General features: G+C 36.4%; 1 protein-coding gene across 1 annotated transcript in view; it reads left to right on the top strand.

Moving 5' to 3' along the window:
- The window catches only part of nudcd1 (NudC domain containing 1), a 58577-nt gene extending 37679 nt beyond the window's left edge, over positions 1 to 20898 (top strand). The window contains exons 7-10 of the mRNA XM_033975708.2: positions 1435 to 1579; positions 3075 to 3200; positions 14874 to 15033; positions 18711 to 20898. Of these exons, the coding sequence (XP_033831599.1) occupies positions 1435 to 1579; positions 3075 to 3200; positions 14874 to 15033; positions 18711 to 19000 (721 nt within the window). The 3' untranslated portion in view covers positions 19001 to 20898. The remainder of the gene's footprint in view (positions 1 to 1434; positions 1580 to 3074; positions 3201 to 14873; positions 15034 to 18710) is intronic.
- The last annotated feature ends 2603 nt before the right edge of the window (positions 20899 to 23501 follow it).

The following is a 23501-nucleotide window of genomic DNA, read 5'->3' as shown; positions in this document are numbered from 1 at the left end:
TGATGTGATTTGCGCAAAATAAAAGGGAAAATAGATAGAATAGTGAGATTTCTATTGTGAACTTTGTGGTAGAGTTTGTCTTGAAGAGGGAGAATTTTCACTGCCGTTTTTTTCTCTTTGATATATGTTATGAAATTGTTGCATGAGGTTCCTTTTTGCAAATGAACCCATAGATCATAATGTTCTCAGCAAGACAAATATATATTTGTTTGCTGATAAAATGCTTCATTGAGTTCTGGTCAACTGATTTTGATTTTGTTTGTGTGAAAATTGAGATGAAGGGATAGTTGGACATTTGTAGAGGATATAATATTACCCAAACTACAGCCTATGCAATTAGCTGTCTGTGACAATTTCTATTGTGATGTGGATTTGATTGTGAACTATGCTGCTATAAACAGAAGCTGGCTGAAAGAGAGACATCCAGTCCACAGTGATTTCTTGTTTTATTTCGCCTTTATCTGGTGCCTACTCTGAGTGAATGACCATCTTTGTTCTGTCTCCTCTGACCTCTCCCTCTCATCTTTTCTCATTCTCTGCCTCTCTGAGGCTGATTGGATGTTTATGCCGATTGTGTCATTATCAAATCATTTTCTCCAAAGTTTTCAGCAAATCTTCACTTTTTATTTCAGATTCTGTCCCAAAGAGCTGTCTCATTCCCTTAAAGTGAGAAATGACAGTAGTTTATCAATATAATAACTCCACAAATGTTATCTCTATAGGCAGGGAAGATTTTCAGTACCATCAAATTAGAAACAGCTTCTGGAAAGGAGTCTCTTCTGCATTGAACCACTCCTGGATGAATGAGGGATTACACAGCCCCTAGAGTCTAACCTAACCAAAACAGATTGATCCCTCGATTAGGCTGAGTATAGCTCAAGATCTGGAGATTGGTCCCAGTGATTAGTTTCCTATAGGGATGATAAAGTGTACTTTAAAGTAACCATAACTACTGCTACAGCATATTTTGAGCTTTTCCAAATGAGTAGACTATTGCTGTATATTTATGTCTAATCATTTTACTTTTAATACTGTAACAAGCTTTAACCATTGTATTTTGTCTCCCAGGCCTTCTATGTTTTGCTAAGATTACTATATGCATTAATAAATGTAATAATAAAACAAAATGCTATTGAATAAATACATATAAGATGTTATTTATTCTACAACAAAAATGGCAATGAAACTCTGCTTTGGCACATGAAAGTTGTGAAACTGGATTATAAATTCCCATGGAGAATCAGGATGTGATGATCAGTGCATTAGGAGAAAGTGTTAGGACACATGATAACACCTTAAAAGTAACCAGCTCTGTCTTTTCTCTAACTGGAAGTTGTCAAAAGTGGCTACAGCTCCTTTAAGTCATTTTACCTTGTGACTGATGTCAACCATTGCTCAAATGTTCAGCTCTTGTTATTGGTTTTCTGTTTGCAGTTTGGAGGTGACGTTGCAGAAGCACATTGAGGGGCCGCTGTGGCCTGAGCTGGTGATGGGCGATCGAAGAGGAGAGTTAGTGATGAGCGACGAGCAGACAGCCCAGATCCATGAGAGACTGAAACATCTCACTTCAGAGGACCTGGTGAGAAGAAGCATTTAAATACACTTACAATATGGATTGTGGGGAAAAAGAACAAATAATTCACTGTTCATTGATCCTGTTTTTTAGAATAATTAATAATTATATATTCTATATACAGCGCCTTTCAAGACTTGGTTACAAAGTTCCTCATCCAACCATGTCTTTGCCTGGAAAGTTCCACAGTCTAGCATGACAGGTGTTTTTGCTAAAAAAAAAAAAGAAAAAAAAAAAAGCTTTATCATGAGTGGGTTTGCCTCTCCACTACAACGGAATATATGGGTCACATTTTTAAAATGTATTATGCAAGCACTATGAGAATATTCTCGTAAAATTATGACTTTAATGTCAACATGTTACGACTTTAAAGTCGCAATTTTACAAGAATCATGTCGTAGTCAAAGTAAAGGTGTAATTTTATCAAGATTTAGGGGATGACATTAATGTCAAAACACAGAAGAGCAATTTGCTACCACAACCATAGTGCAAAAGTTAAGTTAAAAGTATTTTACATGTCACAGATGTATGGGACATGTAAAATGTCAGCATTTCAAAGGTTGACCTCCTTTATGGACATTTATGTAAGCTTTTCACTCATTCAAGCACCAGTCTTTTGCAGTCTGCATTCACTTTGATTTGACATCGACCTCTATATCATTAAATGTTGACTTTATTTTTGGTGATCTTTTTTTGGCTTCTTCAATCTCAAAAAAATATTACTTTATTCTTGTAGAATTGCGACTTTTTTTGGCTTTGACTTTATTCTTGTCAAATTACGACTTTAATGTTGAAATGTTACATCTTTGTCGTGCCCACATAATTTAGTCCATGTTTAGTCCTTATACTCCTTCGTACTTCACAGATCTAACCTGTAACTTTGGATGGTGGATGTCATCTGCTTGACCCCCTATTGAGAAGTATAATGCCATACTATGGAACATTTGAGGCAAAGCATTGTATTCATATAGCCCATGTGACCCACAGCTATCATAGTTGAAATGGATAAATAATGGAAGATTGAAGTTACAGTTTCTTCTAAAACTAACATACAGTTCTGTGTATAAATGGATGAAATGACTTCAGGCAAATTGTTGCTGTTTTATATGGGTCTTTGGATCATACAACTCTACACATTTACATCCCAGAGTCAATACTGATCTAATTTCTCATTTCTTTTGCCCAGTAGTGGTCAATTTTTCATTAACTTGCCGAGCGAAATCATTAGTGACTGATTGTACAGAGTCAGAAAGAACATTCAATTTTAGTTGTTTGTTTTCTCCTCCTTTGCCGAAGTCTGTAGATTCACATTTCATTACCTCCTCTTTCCTCTGGGCCCTCTCTGCATCCTTTCTCCTTCATCACCCTGGCCTCTCAGCTCTTTCACGTGCTTATAGTATTTTTAGCCTGTACCTCTTGATTAAAATCAGATCCCACATGGATAAACGAAGCGCTTTTACATGTTAATCAATGCAAATGATTCTCTCTGTTGCCATACCAGATAGCTACCTCGGATTTGGAGAAACCGCCCTGTAACTCTCAGGAGCTGGAGGACTGCGATGGCTTCCCTGATGACAGCTCCAGTCTGGTTTATTTTGATAGAGAGATGATGAAGCCTACTCGGGTGGTGAGTCAGTCCTCTCTTCTTCTCCCATTGGACCTGGTATTTACAATAAGGACACTAGGCATGTTCAACAAGTGAGATGTACACCAAGCGCTTTTCACCTGGCTGGAAAAAAAAAAACAGTTCAGTTTGCAGCAGTCCAAACTCATTCCTCATTTTCTCAATGCAGTCCTATCGTACAAATTATTCACCGCAATGCGTTTATAGGCGTATTTGACAACTTTTAGAGGCCAGAGCGGAGTTTTGTCATCATGGTAATACTAACCAGTAGCATGTTAATTCACTTCTGGGTTTATAATTAGATGCAGACAGTACACAGCGCCTTTATTTTGACCCTAAGAGCTGTTTTTATAATATATCTGTACTTGGGCAAAAGTTAATTTTATTTTTTACATGGACAAATTGGGTATAGACCCTTTAAAACTGCTCTGCAAGACCTAAGATTTTAGGCCCGGCGTTTGAGTAACTGCAGTAGTAAACACTAAGTACTACGACATTTAATATATACTTCTATCTATAAATTTCAAAAAAATCAAGAGAAAGGGAGATTTGTTAAAGCTATGACTTGTTTGGGTCTGTGATAAATAAGGGACACCATGTTGTGAGTACAAGTTCAGCTTGTCCACATGTTCATACAGAGATAAAACACTCTGCCTGTGCACCACCTGTGTCCTGTGTGCTTTATGGCCTCATCTACAAATGTAATTCATGAAGATAAAAGGCACCTGCATGCTCAGACAGCCACTGCTTACAAGTCACTACTATGTCATTTCATTCATAAATACTCAGCAGAGCATTCAGTTTTGTACTTTCTAAAGAACAGGTGTATTTTACTTTATTTTATAGCAATCTATCAGAAATGTGTTAAAACGTGCCTGTATAGGTCTATAAATATTGTACAAGTAGTGAATTAACTGTAACAACAAAAGTACAGAAAAATCACTTCAATTCCTTGTTTGAAAGATAACACTGTAAGTGTGTTGTTTTTATTTTTAGCCAGTTTTTCCAGCCTTTTTAAACAGTTTTTATGTTTTTATTACTAAGATTTTTTTTATAATTTTCATCTATAAAACATCCACAGTTTTTTTTTGTTATGTATTATCTACTCCTAAAACTGAGAGAGGCAACAAATGTTATGTGTGTACCTGTTCATTTTATATTCGCCTCCAAATCCAACAATATGGCAAAAGATTGAGTGAGGTTCAGCACTAATTCTCTCTATTGAAAATAAGGAAAATAATGTATTGCTTTGCTAGAATTGCTAGAATGTTCCACTGTGTACATTAATGCATCAAACACTTTTATTCAAATGTATTCAAGCCTAGGCATTTTAATTACATTTTTTTTCTTTTTTTTTTTCAAACATTCATTCTCCACAGATCCAAGCTGTATCTTGACCTACTTGTGTCGTCTACTTGTCTCTGTGAAGACTGATTCCTGTTAAATGCATTACTGTGAAACATTCTAGGCAAAGCTATAGCATTTCCATGGAGACAAAGATGGTGGACTCTCAACCAGAAGGATCAGCCAGTCTAAAAAAGTATAGCCATAATGGTTTTCCTTTTTCCCTGTTACAACATTTCTGATATTTGTTTTGTAGAAATTAATTGAAATACAAGACTTCTGATTGCCAATGTTTGTGAATGCGACTTCTTAAAAATGCAATCTCGGGGTTACAAATCAAAATGACCTTGAATGAATGTGTGGGTTGCAGCTGGAAATAACTTTAGCTTCTTAGGAAAAAGGTGCAGGATATGTCTCCAGTACAATGAATAAAATATCACATGTTCTTCGAAGAGCCAAAACAGAAAATACTGATGTTGATTTAAATGGGTTGCACCTTTGCTTTGTCTGTCAGAGGAGGAGACTTATTTGAATCTGAGCTGTTGAGGATTGATGACCTTTTCTTGATTATTGAGAGAGGAGACGAGCCAATTTCACTCTGTAATCTGTATTTAACAAAGGGAGAAAGCATTTAATTTGTGAGAATGAGTCACCTCTTTTTCTGTCCAAGCTTTGATTCTGCAAATCTTCAGGCCTCTGGTTTATACCTAATTTAATTTAAGTTCAATGTACCTGGATTGTGGGCATTTTATCCCATAGTGACAACACAACAAATCTCATTTTTGGGAATATCAAAAGGTTTAATACATTTTCACATTTCATTAGTGCAAAAACAGTTTTGTGTGTTTTTATCGATCCATCCACTTTCTTTTATGCAGGATCAATTTTCTTCCACTTATCCGGGGCCGGGTCGCAGGGGCAGCAGTCTAAGCAGGGCCTCCCAAACTTCCCCCATCCCAGACACTTCCTCCAGCTCCTGGGGTTGCACCCCAAGGCGTTCCCAGGCCAGCCAAGAGACATAGTCCCTCTAGTGTGTCCTGGGTCTTTGCCAGGGCCTCCTCCTGGTGTGTGTTTTTATGCTGAAAAAATGAATTCTTACTGTGAGTGGGCTTGCCTTTCCATTGGTCTGACTGGTGACTTTGCCTGGTGGCACCACCTGCTGGTCTCCATGAAGATAAATAAGTTTCATGCCATATTGTGGAACATTCCTGGCAGAACACTAACATCTCCATGGAGACAAGCAGATTGCAGACCCTCCACCAGAAAAGTTACATAATATCCCTTTAGGTTCATCTTGTTAGGTATATCGTGGACAGTTGTCTTCACTGCAGACTAATTGTGGCTAGTAGTATTTTACTTTTAAATTCAGAGATATAGAAAATCAAAAGAAAAGAAAACAAGGCATCTGTATGACCACCCCTCATGTATTGCAGTGGTTGGAGAAGTAGCCAACACATACCAATGAACTTTTTGTCTCTCTAGTATCCGTTCATATGGTAAGACTTGTGGGAGCTACATTTTGGTTCTTATGTAATATTTTGCTTCCTGTAAACATCTCCGATTACACAATCTCTTCTGTTACAAGTAAACATTTTAGTCCAATTTTATGATTATTATACAATATTTTCTTTCAGAAGGAGTCAGAGTGATGAGACAGAGCATTCAGGTGGCGTCACACGGTTCAGATCCATTATGGCTGTTTCATGTTCACTAAATCATTTCTGCTTTTACGCCCCCAGAATTACTCCTCGTCAATACGCAGTCACCCTTTGATTTTAATGAAAGGCTTATAATGACTATTTTATATAAGGTGCAGTGTTTTGCTCTGAACTGGAGTGAATAAATGGACTTTAATGTTTCGCTGTGGATAATACTACTGCTACTGAACCCTGGTCGATTGAAGGACAGTTTGCACATGCCCGTCCATGTGATATAAGACTATACATTGTGCTCGTAGCCGGAGGTTATGTTTTGTGGTCTCAGTGAAGCTTGGTTTGTATTCCTCAAATGACCCACTGATGGTGTGCTGTCTGATTTATATGGTAATCTTTGTTCCTCTGCTTTTGTTTTCTCGATCGAATGTTTTCATATTGGATTTGCCTCCCTTTTGTAAAGCACTCTGGTGAAAAAGCACCAAAATTAATGGGAGAGATTGAGCAATTAATTGGTTGGTAGATATGTTGGGCAGATATTTGCACTTTTAGCGCAACGGTTATGGGCCTTAAATCTTCGTCCATAAAGTCTCTTTACAATTTAAAACAAAGTATTACAAAGGATATTAATAAGATATCTTAATCAGACTTGTTCTATTGCACTCAGTGGTTTCCAGAGATTGTTACCTCATTTGGTACACCTCTGTATAGGCTTCATTAGTCGCACGAAGCACATCAAGATGGTGCTCGATTTCTTGCCATGTTCACTGTAGCAGAGCCTCATCAATGGTTACAGTGGCATCTGTTACCTTTCCTTTAGTTCAGTAATGTCCCATATCTTTGTTCACTACACGATATCTTTATCTGATTTTGTCTCAATAAACCATGATACACATTGTGCCTTCTCTTGAGGAATAGCCATTTCTTAGGGGTTCATTCAACAGGATGCCTCTTTAATCAACAGGATGCCTGAAATACAAAAATGCAATGTGATTAAAAACTTTTCAGTACAACAGAATATATCTAATTCATATATCTTATCAATTGCTTTTGTAATTACATTTTTAAATCGTAAAGAGACTTGGACACACTGTAATGTAACAGTATCAATATCAAGAGAGGCTGTATTGATATATCACCATGAAAATGTTGATATAATTCACAAAACTCAGTTGTGGCAGCACTACAATTATGCTGTTTATTTAGAATAAGTATGTTTTATTTTTGAGTCAACATATTCTTATTATTTACATTGTTAAATCAAGTGTATACCAGAATGGAATGTCCATGAAGTTACTTAACAATGAAATTAAGATATAATTTTGTTGTCAACCCCTAAGTAGCAGTATTGGCATCAGTACTCTTACACTGATAGCCTACTAATACTTTTAAACAACTGAAAATGATTTAAACAGCACAGATTTTGATCCTGTTTACTTCATAAATTGCATAACCTGTTCCGCTGTCATTCTTTCCTTGTTTTGAAGTTGACCTTGGAGTTGTGTATTGAGTCCAGTGTCTCTGTGAGTGAATAGGGTTTTATTTTTTGTGAATAAGAGCCAGAGGAAGCACGGATGACACAGACTGAGGCAGGTTTGGCATTTCCAGACATCTCGCAACATCTGCTTTTGTCCCTCTCACATCCGGAGCTTCGCCATTGCAAAGAGAAATACGTACGTACATTCAGTCACTCAGTCCATCTCCTGTGTGTGGTGTTTGTGAGGAAGAGATCGGGGACAAACACTGATAATGGACCCAGAGAGGAGAAGAGTACAACTAGAACTGGTAATTCACTTTTATGAGAGGAAGCTTTCAGTGTGTGAGGTGGAAATATTGAAATAAACTGATAATGCTAGATGTTAGGAAAGTATCTGTGCATGTGGCATAGGGCTCAGCAATATGACAAAAAATATAATCATGATTTTGTTCCTCATATTGATCAGAATTTACATTATTTTTGTTTATCTGATTACAAACAGATAAAATGGATTTTAATATATATATTTTTTTCTGAATACAACCCTTTCAGTCTTACCAGTACATTTTCGGTGTCTGTATAAACATCTGTATGTCATGTGTGTGTATGATTGGTTACATTATGTACAGTGGTTTGAGTGTCCATTGGAAGTCCTATATGAATGTGAAATTATACAGGGTGTCCATAAAGTCTGTTTATAATTTTAAAATGTAATTACAAAGGCAATTGATAACATATATTAATTAGATTTGTTCTGTTGTTCTGTCTGTATGTCAAACATTTCCAGACTATGGGGCTATGTTAAATTTATCATCCATTCATCCATTTTCCATCAATTTTCTTCCACTTATCCGGGGCCGGGTTGCAGGGGCAGCAGTCTAAGCAGGGACTCCCAGACTTCCAACATCCCACGCATGACCTGCTTTGCTTCATGTGACTAATGGAGCCCATATAGAGGTGTATTAAATGAGGTCAAAAACAAAAAACAACTTTCGAACCCCTGAGTACAATAGAACAAGTCTGATTAAGATATCAAATCAATTGCCTTGGTTAAAAAATAAAAAATAAAAAAAAAACATAATAGAGGGTTTTCTTTCTTTTCACAGATGTTGAATAAATCCTTGGGTTTTATATATGACACCCAATGACATTATCATTCACTCCTGTGGTGATAAACTAGCAAGGCTGCCAGTCTGTTCATCTACTATGTGTATTATTAATTACAGATTTTTAGACTTGCTGATTAGATAAATGGATCTGATATTTCTTTTCTTTTTTTCATTTTATGCTAACACACAATATGAAAAGCAGTAACCATGTCAACGCATTAGGATATTATTCCTTATCACCATAACCATAGAGCATTTCATCCTGTTCATCCTCTTCTTACACTCCCCGGCCATATTTTTATCTGTGAATTATTCTTTTCTCTCACACCTTTAGAACAGCATTCATACTATAGCTGTCTGGGTTTGATAAATATGAGAAAAAACACCTGGAGAGCCTCTTATCTCACCATGTTGACATTTGGTCTAATCAGAAAATGAGAAAATTAAAAAGCGTCAAATACTGTGAAGAGCAGATGATTTATTTCACAGCAAAAAAACCTCTTCAGTCTAAACAGATTCATATTCACTCGAGCTTTATATTACTTTCAAATACAGCCTTGTAACCATAAAAATGAATTGGGCAAGCAGTAGGTGATCAGCCATTTTGGAGAGCTTGTTATATTGTGAATAAGTGTTTTTCTGTTCAATGAAACATATGTCTACGAACCTGGTCAACCTCCATCTTGCTCTAAGTGATTTAACCTGCCAGCCTGAACCAAATGCTTTGACAAAACTTTACAGAGACGACTGGGTCTGGAACTGTATCCTGTCACCCCAAATTTTGTTGGATTTGATTGACAGGCAGATTAAGCAATTAGAGAGACTCACGGTCCATTCAAACAAACATGATGGCTCACATGTGAAAAAGGAAAACAGCACATATTTTGGCAGAATCAACCAGCAAAGCACTACACTGCTATTTATCTCAGTTAAAGGAAGAGTGTGGTGTTTAGATTTGGGAATGGTTAGCTCTAATGGCAATATAAAGCTACAAGTGTACATGGCTTGTGATAAAACTTTAATTGTGACCCTTCCTGTCAAATCCAAATCAATATCTCTTTGTATTATTTATACAATGAGATATCAGCCTGGCCCCCACTCCCTTTGTCGTAACTTAAGCCAATCTGCGCAATCAGATTTGTTTATTTCAGTGACACAACTGAAACAAAGGACTCATTAGTCATCCATTATTTTGATTTTGATCCTGTAGAAATCAGCATTGTTTTTCAATCCTCTGTGATATTTTTTCATGCTTTTTTCCCCATAAGCAGCCATATTTTGATATGGACAGACCATGCGTGTCCCTGGCTAATTCACTTATTAAGCACGCTCATCTAAACTCAAGGAGATGCAATAGTGACGAGACTCATATCCTCAAGTATTGGAGAAGTGTGTATTCTTGATCCCAGAAAGATCAACAAAAGAAACAAAGAAAATTGTAAGAAGATTTTTTGTCATGTCACACCTTTAAATTGACCTTTTGGCACATAAAAAATTCCAAATGCCAATGTCAGTACTTGATAGTCACTAAGTATTTGCTTGGTACACCATGTGACTTCCTTCTTGGTATGGAGTACATACAGTCAGTAAATCAATTTGGCTGGCCCGGCAACATAAGAATAATTCAGTTCAGCATAAGCATCATTTCAAGTGCCAATTGCTTGAGAAAGAAAGTTGCTTTGGTCGCGACGTTTTCCTTCCTCTATTCTACGTTTGTACATTTCAGTTTCAGAGCGCAGATCAAATAGACTTTTGTGAAAAAGCTTTTGTGCCGGTTACACAAAGACATGTTTTATCAGCTCTGATAATCCCTGTTCTGTTGTGGTCACTTTAATACAATTCTCTACAATGGACCGATCCAATAAGAGAAACTGAAAGCGCATAAAAGAAGTCATATGTTTTTTTTATACATATGCAAGTATTTCAATATTATCCTGTGCAATCTATGATACCACGAGTTTACTAATGTACTGAAAGCACAAACTTTAAAGGGGGAGTATTACACACTTTTATGGGATATTAATCACTAACACATAACCTTTTGAGATCACATGTTACCTTTTATTGTTTTGAAAATGTGATATTGTCTGAAAATTATGACATAAAACTACTTCAGGCATATTTTTGATGAAGGAGAAATAATTTTCATCTTTCTCTCTTTTTGCTTGTAGTTGTGTTTTAGAGACATAATAGCAATCTTACATTTCCAAATTACATCTTAATTTGAGTTCAATAATTAGTGAATCAAGACTTTGTGCCGGTTTTGCTGTTTTTTTTCAAAGCATTTTTTCCTCAAGGTTGCTGTCCTATTACAAAGACTGCACAACAGACAGTGAAAAGGCATTACACAAGTAGTCATTTGCAGTTTTCTTAATATTTTTGAATTAAAGGATTGTACAGACTGGCGTCAATAAATCGTCAGCATTTTGCGACATATTTTATGTCCAAACTTTGATTCATTCTCGTTTCGTTGGTGCAGAGAAACTAATAAACAAGATCAATGGGCGTTGGCTTTCAGCTGTAATGAAAAATCCACTTCACTAGACTCTATTGAAAAATCGTGTCAGGCAGTTCGCTTTAGCCATAATATTATGACCACACAAAGTTAAAGTGTTTCAGTGCTCTTACCCCATATTCAAAATTGAGCTTTAAACCATGCCATAGTGCTATTCCCTCATCATTAGCTTACTCAGTTGTATTTTTGATTGATTCATGCAAGTTTGAGTAATCCTGCATTGTCCTGCTTTTGACAATAGAGTGTGTTAACCTATCGGAAGTAGAATTGAAAAAAAATATCGTCCCCTCTTGATTGTTTTGCGTAAAGGACTTTGATTTATTAGCTTATCAATTTCAATGTGAAGCTTTTTGCATATCTTGGTATATAGACGCTAGTGCAGAATGAAGAAAATCATTTTGGTCCTGACAGAAATTGAGATTTTTTTTTTCCAACTTAATATATGTTTGGATGATTTTGAGGAAAAACTACTGAAAAACTACTGAATTATGTTGAGTATGATGTGATATGATATGCAGACCTACCATACACAATACTGTCAATTATAATGTACTTTAGTAACCACCTAAAGGAAAATGTGTTGTTTAAGCTGTAAGTCTGTCGTGTGTATGCTTATTTATTAGGTTTTAATGAGCAAAAAATCACGATGAAAACTGTGATTGATCAGTTCGAGGAGAAAAAAAAATACTGATGTGGTGCAATTTTAAACCCAGTAATTGTGTGTTCCATTCAGTTTTGTAGTCCTGAACCTATTGCTCACTTGTATCTGTGTCTCTGCGTCTTATCATGAGGTCTGAATATAGTCCAAGTGGAGTGTCAGTAAATGGGTTTTGGAGTATAGGGGAGGGATGAGCTGTTAAAGGCTGTCATTGTGAAACCATCAGAAACAGGAGGGAAAGCAATCGTCGATGGAGAGAAGAGGGAGGTGAAGATGGGTGACAGTTTGAGAAATGCTCCCACCGCTGCAGATGAAGGTAATGGTTTCAACATTACACAACACAACCACAGAGCATGCAGGGTTTAGACTGGAACTGACTTTTTGCTGGAGGGACAGTTGTTTTGCCACTGTTGAGCTTCCATTAGGGCTGTTAAAATGTATATCCATATACTGATTATTACTACTGTCTAAACTGTACTCGTATGGCCACATGTCAATAATGGTTAGTGCTTCAGCCTCATAGCACGAAGGTTCTGGATGGGTCTGACTACCAGGCGACATGGGGCCTTTCTGTGTGGAGTTTGCGTGTTCCCCATGTGTTTGCTCCAGGTTTCTCGGGGATTTCCAGTTTTATTTGTTTATTTTTTTTAGGTATCAGTACTGAAAATTGTTTCCTCAATAGAATGCAAAGGTCTTGTTCTAAATCTGAACTTCTTTTTAGAGGAATTTGGTATAAAAGATTACAATATAAACATTTTCCCATAAGCATGCCCTTTTAATGACTTAACGTGCCCATGGTTAAAAACAATCCAAGGTATATTATTCCAAACAATATGTAATGATCAGCACAGATTCTGGCAATCAGCCCTAATAATATATTTTTGTCTTGGATTTCGCTGTTTGAGAAATATTTCTGTTGTCTGCACTTCAAAGCTTGCACCTGACGCTGTCCAAGCTAAAAGAGGCTGAATTGTTTACGAGTAGAAAAACAGAGGTGTCAGAAAACAAAAATTACTCCTGAAGAAGTGGCGCAAAACTCAGAGTATTTCAGAGTGTTGTGAAAACTGGAGGGAGATTGATAGAATGAAAATAGACTCTTATATTAAATTAATGTGGTGTTATTTCTAAATCATGGAGATTAACTGTTTGTACAGAGTAGATTTATAACGTTTAATTACCTCATCAATCACATTCTGTTTAAAGCTGTCTTAAAATTAAGACTTTCATTCCCAAGTGCCTACCAAGTAGCAACATATTGCCTAAAGTTCAGTATATATGTAAATTATATAGTTCTCTTTACTGTCTGAACACAATGACAGTATTTTTAGCTAAATTAGTATTTCTTAGTATTAGAACTTTATTTTACACTCCATTCAAGTTTTTTGTGACGTCTGAATTTCTGATGGATTGTCACAACATTGTCTAAATATTTTAAGTGATCCTAAAAAATATATTCATTTTTGTCAGTTATTTTTATTAGTATTTATCTTTATTTAAATAGGAACAAGCCTAATGAGAGTAGCAGATTCTCTTTTTCATGAGCGTCGTGTTAAAATATAGAATAATACAAACAAAACAAACAAAACCAATAGCTACATAGGTCCATTTATAACATTAAAAACAGGTGCAGCTGTGATTATAAATGTTTATCACCGGATTATTAAAGTGCATTAGTGGCACCAATGTAACCAGTTTTACATGTCCTGGAAATGTATTCCATTTTTGGGAAGCAAAATGACCGAAAGCTTTTTTCCCATTTCAGTTCTGGTGTGGCCAGTTTTTAGACACAGACAATCATGAGATCTTGTATTAAAAGTTCCCTTATCAAAGTTCAACGAGAAAATGAGATATTCAGGCCCCTTATAAATACATTGTATACAGTATTGTTCTTCTCTGACAGATAGTGATGGCCAGCCTACCTTTTATAGAGTGTACACTGATGGGTTTTAAATTTATCACCTGTTATGAAACGAAGGGCTGAGTGAAAAAAAGTGCAGCTAAAGGTTTGAAAGTAGAGGTTGCCTGAACAATTTATTTTCTGTAATTCAATGGGATACAGGGTTTGTTTCTATAATAAAACCATTTTGGAACCAATTACATGTAGCATTGTCAAATTCTATATGCTTCAGATGCTTCAAGAGGATTTTATGATCTAATGAATCAAACATTTTTAGTTAAATCAATAAACTACACAATCTTGTTCGTCATCAAGGGCTGTGAAAATGTTTTTTTAGACTTTTGTGGTTGCTATGACAGTACTGTGCCATTTTTTTCAATTCTGATTGAAAAGATTTCAAAATGGAACATTTATTTAAATAAATTGTAACATTTCTTAAACTTTTGCAAGACAAGGTAATTTAGATGTTGGCTGGAAATTATTTAAATTTTTTATTGATCCACTTTTATGTGAAGGCAAAACATGTGCTGTTTTACATAATTCTTGTATAGTTTTCCATAATTCTTATATAACTTAATTAATATTTTAAAAATGTGTAATGTGGTTGAAATAAATATGAGGCAGTTAATAATAGAAATTGTGGATCAAGGTCATCAGCTCTGGTGGACTTCTTTGGGTCTATGAAACGGAGTGCATTTAATCATGGTCAGGGAATGTTAGCCCGATATCACTGTAATACAGGAGAGAGATGACGGCCTGCTCATTGAAATGTTTACATGATCCTCTGACCTTTAAACTTGGATGTGTCTTTTTAGCTTTTGTATTTCAAATACATCCAATTGGACTGTGGTCGCTAAAATACCTTTTATCTTATAATTATGGGGTTTGTTTGGTAAGATTTTATCAATGTGCCAATATCGCCCGCACCCACGCTCAGGAACCAAGCTTGAGACTCTGATGCTGTCCCTTGACCATCCTGCAGCATAGACTGTAAATAAACTTTTTTTTTTTTAATTTTACACAGGTGAATTTGGGGAGTCACCAGTACATGTTCACAGTGCAGTCTGATCCGACCCAGATGCCCTGCCTTTGCCTCAGACACGACGTTGATGCTCTGGTTTGGCAGCCGCGCCCTGAACAGCCCGAACACATGTGGGAGCACGTGGCCACTTTCAATGCGCTCGGTAAGAGTTTTTCACCGAGCAGATCTGAGTCATACACTAGATACACTAAAGGGCCTCTGTTATTCTAAACTTACTTTTACTTACTCTTATTAACCTTATTTCTAGTTATTTATCTTGATTTTTTTGTATTCTTCTCCTGCTTTGACCTTATTGACCTTATTCCTGAAGTTGCTGTAGGTGCCACCATCGTCATTCTGGTTGTATTATTTTGCATGGTGCTGCCGATCTTGAAAGAAAAATAAGTTCTATATGGACTACAAAGCTGTTTTAAAGCCTCTCAGAGAATCAGGTGCCTTGTTGGTCACATGAACATAGGTGCTTTACACAAATCAACCTACTGTACTTTATATCATATTTTAGTAGCAAAAGTTTTCTCAAATTTTCCATTGAAATGAATGGGATTCCCGCATAACCAGAAGTGCGACCATAAAGAAATCACGGGTTTGTAGCATTTACAGTAAAAGTGGGCAGGGCGGAATAAGGTTAATAGTTTTCATTCACCTTCGCCAGACCTGTGCTGTGACAATACTAAGTCTAGTCTAGTTGTCACCACCTTTACACAGAAGTCACGGCCCTCTGTCAGCTATGTGGATTAGCTCTGTGTGGCTCGTACTCCTTTGGTTTGCCCTGTCATTTCCTCCATCCATCAGCAGCTTTGTTCCAGTATCCTGTTTATCAGTATTTTGAGGCCACTGTATTTTAGATCTCTGAACCTATTCCTGCCGTTGTTGCCACTATCAGTGCTTATCCTGTCACCTCTTGTCTGCATTATTGTAATTCCCTTCTGTTTGGTCTCCCACAAAAAAACTCTCCATAAACTTCAACTGGTCCTAAACTCAGCTGCCTGAGTCATCGTCATCATCATCTCTATCAACCACATCACACCCATCCTACAACAGCTCCACTGGCTCCCCATCACACACTCCTCACATTCAAAAGTCCACAACCTCACACCTCCATATCTCTGAGCTCCTCCATATTGCAACACCTGCACCTGCTCCTCCTCCTCTCTCCAACTCTCTGTTCCCTCTGCCCGCCTCGTCATCAGGGAGAACAGAGCCTTCAGCCGCTGTGCTCCTCAGTTCTGGAGCACTCTCCTGACCTCAGACTGACTCACTACCACACTTCAAATACTTGCTTATTGTTGGAAGATGACCTTAATTGCCAGAAAGGTGCCTAATAAATACATTTTATTATTATTATTATTATTATTATTATTATTATTATTATTATTATTATTATTATTATTATTATTATTATTATTATTATTATTATTATTATTATTATTATTATTATTATTATTATTATTATTATCATTATTATTATCATTATTATTATTATTATTATTTCATTATTTTATTTTTCTATTTTTTAAATATTACCATGTGGTCTTGTACTGTTCTGATATAGATCAAAAGCATTCTAAAACTATTCAGGAAAGTTTACCCAATAAGTAATTTTTCCGAATCTGAATTCCTTTTTCAAATGAGTTTATAATTTCAGTACTATCTGTGTAATCCCTCAGTCATCCAGATCTGATCCATAGCAAAAGAAAAATAAAATCTGTCAACTGGACAAAACATTGTAGGAGTGAAGATGTTTCGTTTTTTACCCAAGCCGTTTCTTGAGTTCTGGTCAGATTACTGGTGAACACTGCCTTATATCTATCTGAAGGGAGGATCTAGCTACACTGAAACTCAAAACACAATTTGAAACATAATTTCAAAACTAGCTTTAGCATTAATTATTATCTGGGTATTGTTTTATTTTTTTATTTATCTACCTCAGGGGTGTCAAATACATTTTCACCAAGGGCCACATCAGCAAAATGGCTGCTCTCAACGGGCCAGATGTAAAATTAATCTAACTACTTTTTAACTTGTTAATTAACTGTTTTTGTGTTTATTACTTATTCAAGTTACAAATATTGCATATGAATTTGCCTAGATGTAAAATATGGCTGTGTAACTGTGTATCTCCTGGCAAAATTACATTTTAAGACCATCATACTTAAAACTTACATAAAATGATGTGGCGGGCCGCATTTGGCCCCCAGGCCTTGAGTTTGACACATGTGATCTACCTCTTCCATACATTAAAATGTTTTACATTAAAACACGTTACAGCATCTCAAATCAATGCCTAATGGTCCCTTTTCACGCTGCTGCCTGGCTAGTTCCTGTTCTCTGAAAAGTGCAGATCCTCACTTACTGCTCCATTCATTCTCTATGGGGAATCAATCAATCAATATTTAAATATACGGACATAAACCGCAAGTTACAGATGGATAGTCACAGACAGCATGCTGCGTTTATAAAGACAGATGTTTACTCGGTTGAAGTATTTACATTGTAGTAAAGGCCTTACCATGCTGTGTTTATCCATCCATAACACGCTGTCTGCTTCCTGATATTTAAATGTTGATGTATTCTACTGAGAATGTTAATTTCTTAGACAATGAATAAGTAAGTGAGGATCTGCACCTTTGAGAGAACCAAAACTAGCCAGGCGGCAGTGTGAAAAGAGCGACCTTTTAAATTGCTTTGGTACAGGTGCAGGGTAAACCAAAGGGACTTCATTGTCACTTCTCTGTTAATACGATATTACATACTGTTGCTCTGAAAAGGCATGTACCTCATTCTCTGTATTAAAGCTGACTAGTTTCTGCCTCTTCTAACTGCTCTGACATTTTCATTTCTCTTTTTTAAGACAAAGCTTTTGGCCCATCTGCTCCAGCTCCCATCTGAGAGAGAGACTTGACTGACTCCATAAATTACCTCAGTGGGGCATGGGCTCAGATTGAACAAACTCAGATACATTTATTCAGGCTTGTTTTTAACAAATTTGTTCATTTTCTTTGACCCTTAAGTTAAAGATCCTCTTTGTGAATGATTTGAAATAAGACTGCTTCTGTCAAGCGCCTGTCACAAAGTAATGTTATTTAATCCTCAAATTGGTTCTTCTTGAGTATTTTAGAGTCACATTTTTGTTAAAGATGTTAAAGATTCACCAATACTGATTTTGATATTTTGGTTAATATTAAGCATCACCAGATATAGAAGCCAGTTTTATTGTCGAGACTGAAAAATGCATTAATTTTCTTCCCTAAAACATAAATTACATATGACCAAACTGATCCAAATGTGTTTCTGCTACTACAGAACAGATTAGTGTAATAAAAGTTCGGCAAAAAAAGCATTTTTTCCTTATTGGAACCAATACAAAGTATCAGTATGGTTATCAGTTCATCCCTGATTTTCATATTTAATTTTTTTGTCAAGTTTTTGTGACATTGAGAGAAAATGATTACAAAAATAAAGATTTATCCACCTATTAGGTAGGTACTCCATATGATAAACATTGACCTTCAAAAAAGGGAAGCTGCCAAACCGTACAAAAATCACAGGCCAAACTACATCAGTAGTCAGTCATCCTCAGTGAAAACAATACAAAAATTATTTTAAAAGAGGGTCATCATTAACTGGAAACACTAAATTTTGCATATCACTTAGTGGCTAGACTGATGTGTGTATGTGTTTTCCCCATGTGTTTCCACTTGCTGTACTTTCAGACTGAAGTAACTTTTTGATGTAATTTAAGTGTTCCATTCATAACACTAGTTGCCAGCTCTCTTAATTAGCCTCATTCGCAAATCTGAAGTGATCTCTTTCTTCTAGGCTATGTCCAAGCATCCAAGCGGGATAAGAAGTTTGCCACATGTGCTCCAAACTTCTCTTATGCCTCTCTGTGTGAATGTCTGCGCCGCGCCTTCATCTACAGACAGCCTGCCCCAGTGGAGACGGTGCTCTTCAACAGGAGACAGGGGCGACAGGTGGGACAGGTGGCCAAACAGCAGGTGTCAAGTCTAGACTCGGACTGCCCCATCCTGGGATTCAGAGCCACCAATGAGAGACTGTACATACTCACCTCCAAAAACCTACATGTGCTCAAGGTTAATAATAATTAGATGTTAAAAATGCACTGTATAATGTTTCTGGTGGAGGTACGCCACTTTCTTGTCTTCGTGGAGATGTTATTGCTGTGTCTTGAATGTTTCACAGTGTAGCATTAAAGGTGCACTAAATAACTTTTCTGGTGGGAGCCTACCTTCAGTATGCTGTGCTTGGAAAAGTCATTTGAATAACACAACTGAAGTGTAAGAGACATATTAAAATATTGAGTATATTGTAGTAGTAGTAGTAGTGATGCATGTGGAGAATTATCCTGCAGAATTGGTGTTGAAAGCATAAAGGTTTAAGCATATGATGAAAATGACTTAATTTGGTCATTATAACTATCAATACATAAGAATGCATTTTCATTTTTATAACTATCAACACTTAAAATTACACTCACAACACAATATATAAAAATAAACCAATTAAAAATCTTGCTACCAAAATTGTGAATTGATCCGTTAATTGTAAATTATTTTAAAATCTCGTCTCGTGAAAATTCTGTCTTGTCCAACCCTTAATATTTACTGTCGCCCCTCGACAGACCTGATGTGTAACTTGTCCTGATGGTGCCAACTGCTTTTCTCTATGGAGACAGGCAAGTTTAAACAGCCACACAGAAAATTCTAGGAAGAGCAACAACATCTCTGGAGAAAAGCAGGTACTGGACCCTCCATCAGAAAAGTTACAGTGTCCCTTTAAACTTGTATATTTCCATGGAGCCAAGCAGGTGGCGCTGCCAGGCCAGGCAGGTTATATGGCATTTTGTAGAGTGAAAACTATTCAGAACCAACTACAAAAAACATAACATAATAAATGTCACATTGTAATTAAGTTACAAGTATGTTTTATTGATCCTTAAGCAAACATACCCTGATGAGACGTGTTAAGGAATGGCATTTGACCCATCCTTCAATGCCACTGAGGCAACTTGTTAAGTCCATAACCTTAAAGATACACTGTGCAACTTTTCTGGTGTAAGGGCTGAAATCTGCTTGTCTCTACGGAGATCTTATTAATTTGCAGTTCCACAGTATGGCATTGGCATGTGGACAGGGCTGCCTCTTCACAGATCTGACTTCTAACTTAGCCTGCAACACAGTATGACACAGAATGATTTAATCTAGATGGATGGAGCGTTTACCCTGAACTAAAACTTACGCCTGTTTTGGCAACTATGTCTTACCCATTGCGAGATAGGGCTAGTGTTTTAAATAGTTTTAAATAACAGTTATCAAAAGATGCTATCCAGAAATCTACCATACCCTGTACCCTGGTCTTATCTCTCGGAGATGTCAGGCGCAGATGAAAGCCTTTATTGAAAAAGATATTGGTTTCCATAAATCTCCATAAACATTTTTGACACTTTACACTACATCCTGTCAAACCTTCACCACTGTAACAGCAAAGCAATGCAGAATGTCACCGCTGCATTTAAATGAGTTTGCCAAAAAATAATAGCCTAAAAACGTACATCAAATTTATTCAATGTAGACTGTACTGTCTGTGTTTTTAACATCTATGAACCAGAAAGTGTATACTAATTGTTGTTAGCATTACAACTTTCAGAGGCAGAGAGATGTACTTTGCCTCTGAAAGTTGTGAAAAGAGGTAATTGTGGTGAATAATTAGGATGTTAGGAATACATAGGTAAGTGAGGCATAACTTTGAACCATTACAAACCATTTAAAAAGAACTAGTTCCGTTTTTTACATTTTTAAGACTGCAAGAATCAGGTAAAGTGCATTTAAACTGTCACTCTAACCTATTTCTAGCTTTCACAAACCCTCTGTCACATCACTAGTATTCACATGCATGATTTTTGGTTGCATGCAGCTTTAGAACAGTATTATAGCCATGTTTCAAGTTCTTTCTACATTTATGTTCAATAAAACATTTTACTTGGCACAAACGGTGCACAGCGGTTCTGCTCTTTCGATATATTTTATGTAGGTAAAAAAAAAGAAATACATGCAGTTACACTGAAGTCATGTACCACAGGTTTTAGTGCTTTTTCTATTACTGAAACAAATCCTCGTTTTCAAATCTATTATATTTTTCTTTGTGCTACGACAGTATTAAAATAAAAAGTCCCATCCAGCAATAAAGTACAGACAAGGGAAATCTCTTTGTTGAAAACCACATTTTTTCAATATTGCTTCTCTGAACATTTCATTCTCATTTTGAGTTCACCGTTGTTCTGTGTAGTTTAATCTGAAACACTTTCCATATGCTTGGGCTGTCCTCCGCTTGGACGCCTCAGGTGCTCATGGGTAATGGTTTGTTTGGTTCAGGACAAGCCTGTTTGGCTGTGATTGGATTTTGGGGTGTGTTAAATTGACTCAGGGCAGACAGTTTGTTGTATTAGCTGCAGAGGTTTTGGTTGGAGAGAGAGAGAGACAAGGTAATGTCTCCTAGGACCTGGTGTGATAAGAGTGAAAACATGTGTCTGGCTCTTGCACTTAGGAGAGATTGAATTACAGATTAAGATTAAAGGCAATTCTTATTGAAATTCAGCCCTTATTCATCTTGTACAAGAGGCTTTAGAGTTTAAAGAAAGATATTATATCAACTTTATCGTTTATCCTGAATTGTCCTGTGTTATTGAAAATCTGCAGTTTGTTACACTGAAATGCCAGTATAAAGAAGAGAGGGCAATTATTTTTGAATCAAAACTCAGTGGACCCATTTCTATTCTTAATAGAATCAATTAAGCAATATTACAGTTTACAGTGTACAAAATGCTCAAAGTCGTCTTTAAGGCATTGCACATGGGTTACTATTTCAGGACAATTTTGTTAAGTCATTTTGAATTGGTTTAATTTAGTTCCTAGTGTATTGCTTTATCATGCACAAAAAAGCACCATATGAATGAGTTGTGTGAATGAGTGATTGATGATCATGGGGCGATCATCGGTCTACACCAGGGCAGCTGTGGCTTACATGGACAATGCAGTATATGCACCCTTCAGTATCCAACAAAGCCACTTTAGCTCAAAAGCATCATTAAATTCACACAATTGGATGAGTAAAAACAGAAAAGCAGAAAATTAAAGTTTCATATTCATTTAAAACATCTCATGTTTGAAATTCAACTCTGGAGAACATTGATTTACTGATTATTGCGTAACTACAATTTCATTCATAAACTGTAACTATATCAAACTTTGCTTTTATACTGAAGTTATAATCTAATGTTGCATAAGTAATGCAGCCACAGCTTTAATTAAAGTGATTAAATTAAGAAAGATTAATTGCATTTCAGCACAGGCATCTTTATTACAAATGGACTCTGCAGTCTGTTTAATATGGCAAAGTGAATGTTTATATTCCTCAAAATTATTGCCATTCTTACTGTGAGCAGGGTCATCTCTCCACAGATCTGACCTGTAAGTTGGCCTAGTGGCATTACCTCCTTGTCTCCATGGTCATAAATACATTTAATGCAATGCTGTGGAACATTCCAGGCCATCACAATAACATCTCCATGAAGACAAATAAGTGGCAGACTCTCCCCTGAAAAGTTACATATAGTGTACCTTTTAAGTTGAATCATTTAGGTGCATTAATCTGTTTTTATTCAACTTTTCAAATCGTAACTCAAATTAATTCAGTCCATCTCATGTGGTTCTTTGCTCTTTTTCTGGTAGCTTTATCAGATCTCAGCTTCCAGACTACTTTTGTATGGTAACATTTAAATGAGCCCAGTCCCTTTGATAAACAATAGCCTTTTACTCAGCATGGCTCCTATTGGCTCTTCCCTTCTGCAGGTGAGACGGGCCTTTTACATGATTAAACAATTATAGCAAGCAAAGGTACATTTCTTGTGGTCATGGTGAATCTACATGGCTTCTGATTGGACATTATTTGGTAATGAACTCGGCTCCTCTGTGCAACAAACCGGAGAATACTGTTATTGTGAAAATTATAGGCTAACTACCGCGGTATCAAGGTCTTATGTATTCAGAGGAGAAATAATAAAACTCATTTCTTTGTGTTATGGGTAAGCAAAAATGTTTCATGTGCTTCAAGGCGATTTGTTCTAAAATGTTTATATCTTTATTATTAACTATGCAAATCACTAAAAGCTTTTCTGGAAGTAATTTTCTGCTGAAATTATGCAGGATAGAAAGTACAAATAAGGTTCCTTATTTAGTTTATTTAAATGTGCACCTTTGATTGCAGACTTACCTTGAAAATGCATTTGTACTGGGCCAACTTGCCTCTCCACAGCTCTTTCACATAAGTTGGGGTCATAGCATGTCTCTAAAAGTTACATTGTACTGTTGCACCTAGCGTGACCCCCTGTCCTAATTGAGATTCACAGGCAGCTAAACTCTCTCTTGCATCACTTCCTACAAGGATCAGGCAGGTGTTGTATTTGACCAGGATTTAGTGCAAAAAAGTGTGACACTGCAATAATACAAAATACAAAATACAAAGACGTATTTTGTATTGGAGCAGTGTGGTTTTCGTCCCGGTCGCGGAACATTGGACCAGCTCTATACTCTC

This window comes from Periophthalmus magnuspinnatus, chromosome 11, assembly GCF_009829125.3.
Source record: "Periophthalmus magnuspinnatus isolate fPerMag1 chromosome 11, fPerMag1.2.pri, whole genome shotgun sequence".
Lineage (NCBI taxonomy): Eukaryota > Metazoa > Chordata > Actinopteri > Gobiiformes > Gobiidae > Periophthalmus > Periophthalmus magnuspinnatus.
This window is presented reverse-complemented; position numbering and strand designations above follow the sequence as displayed.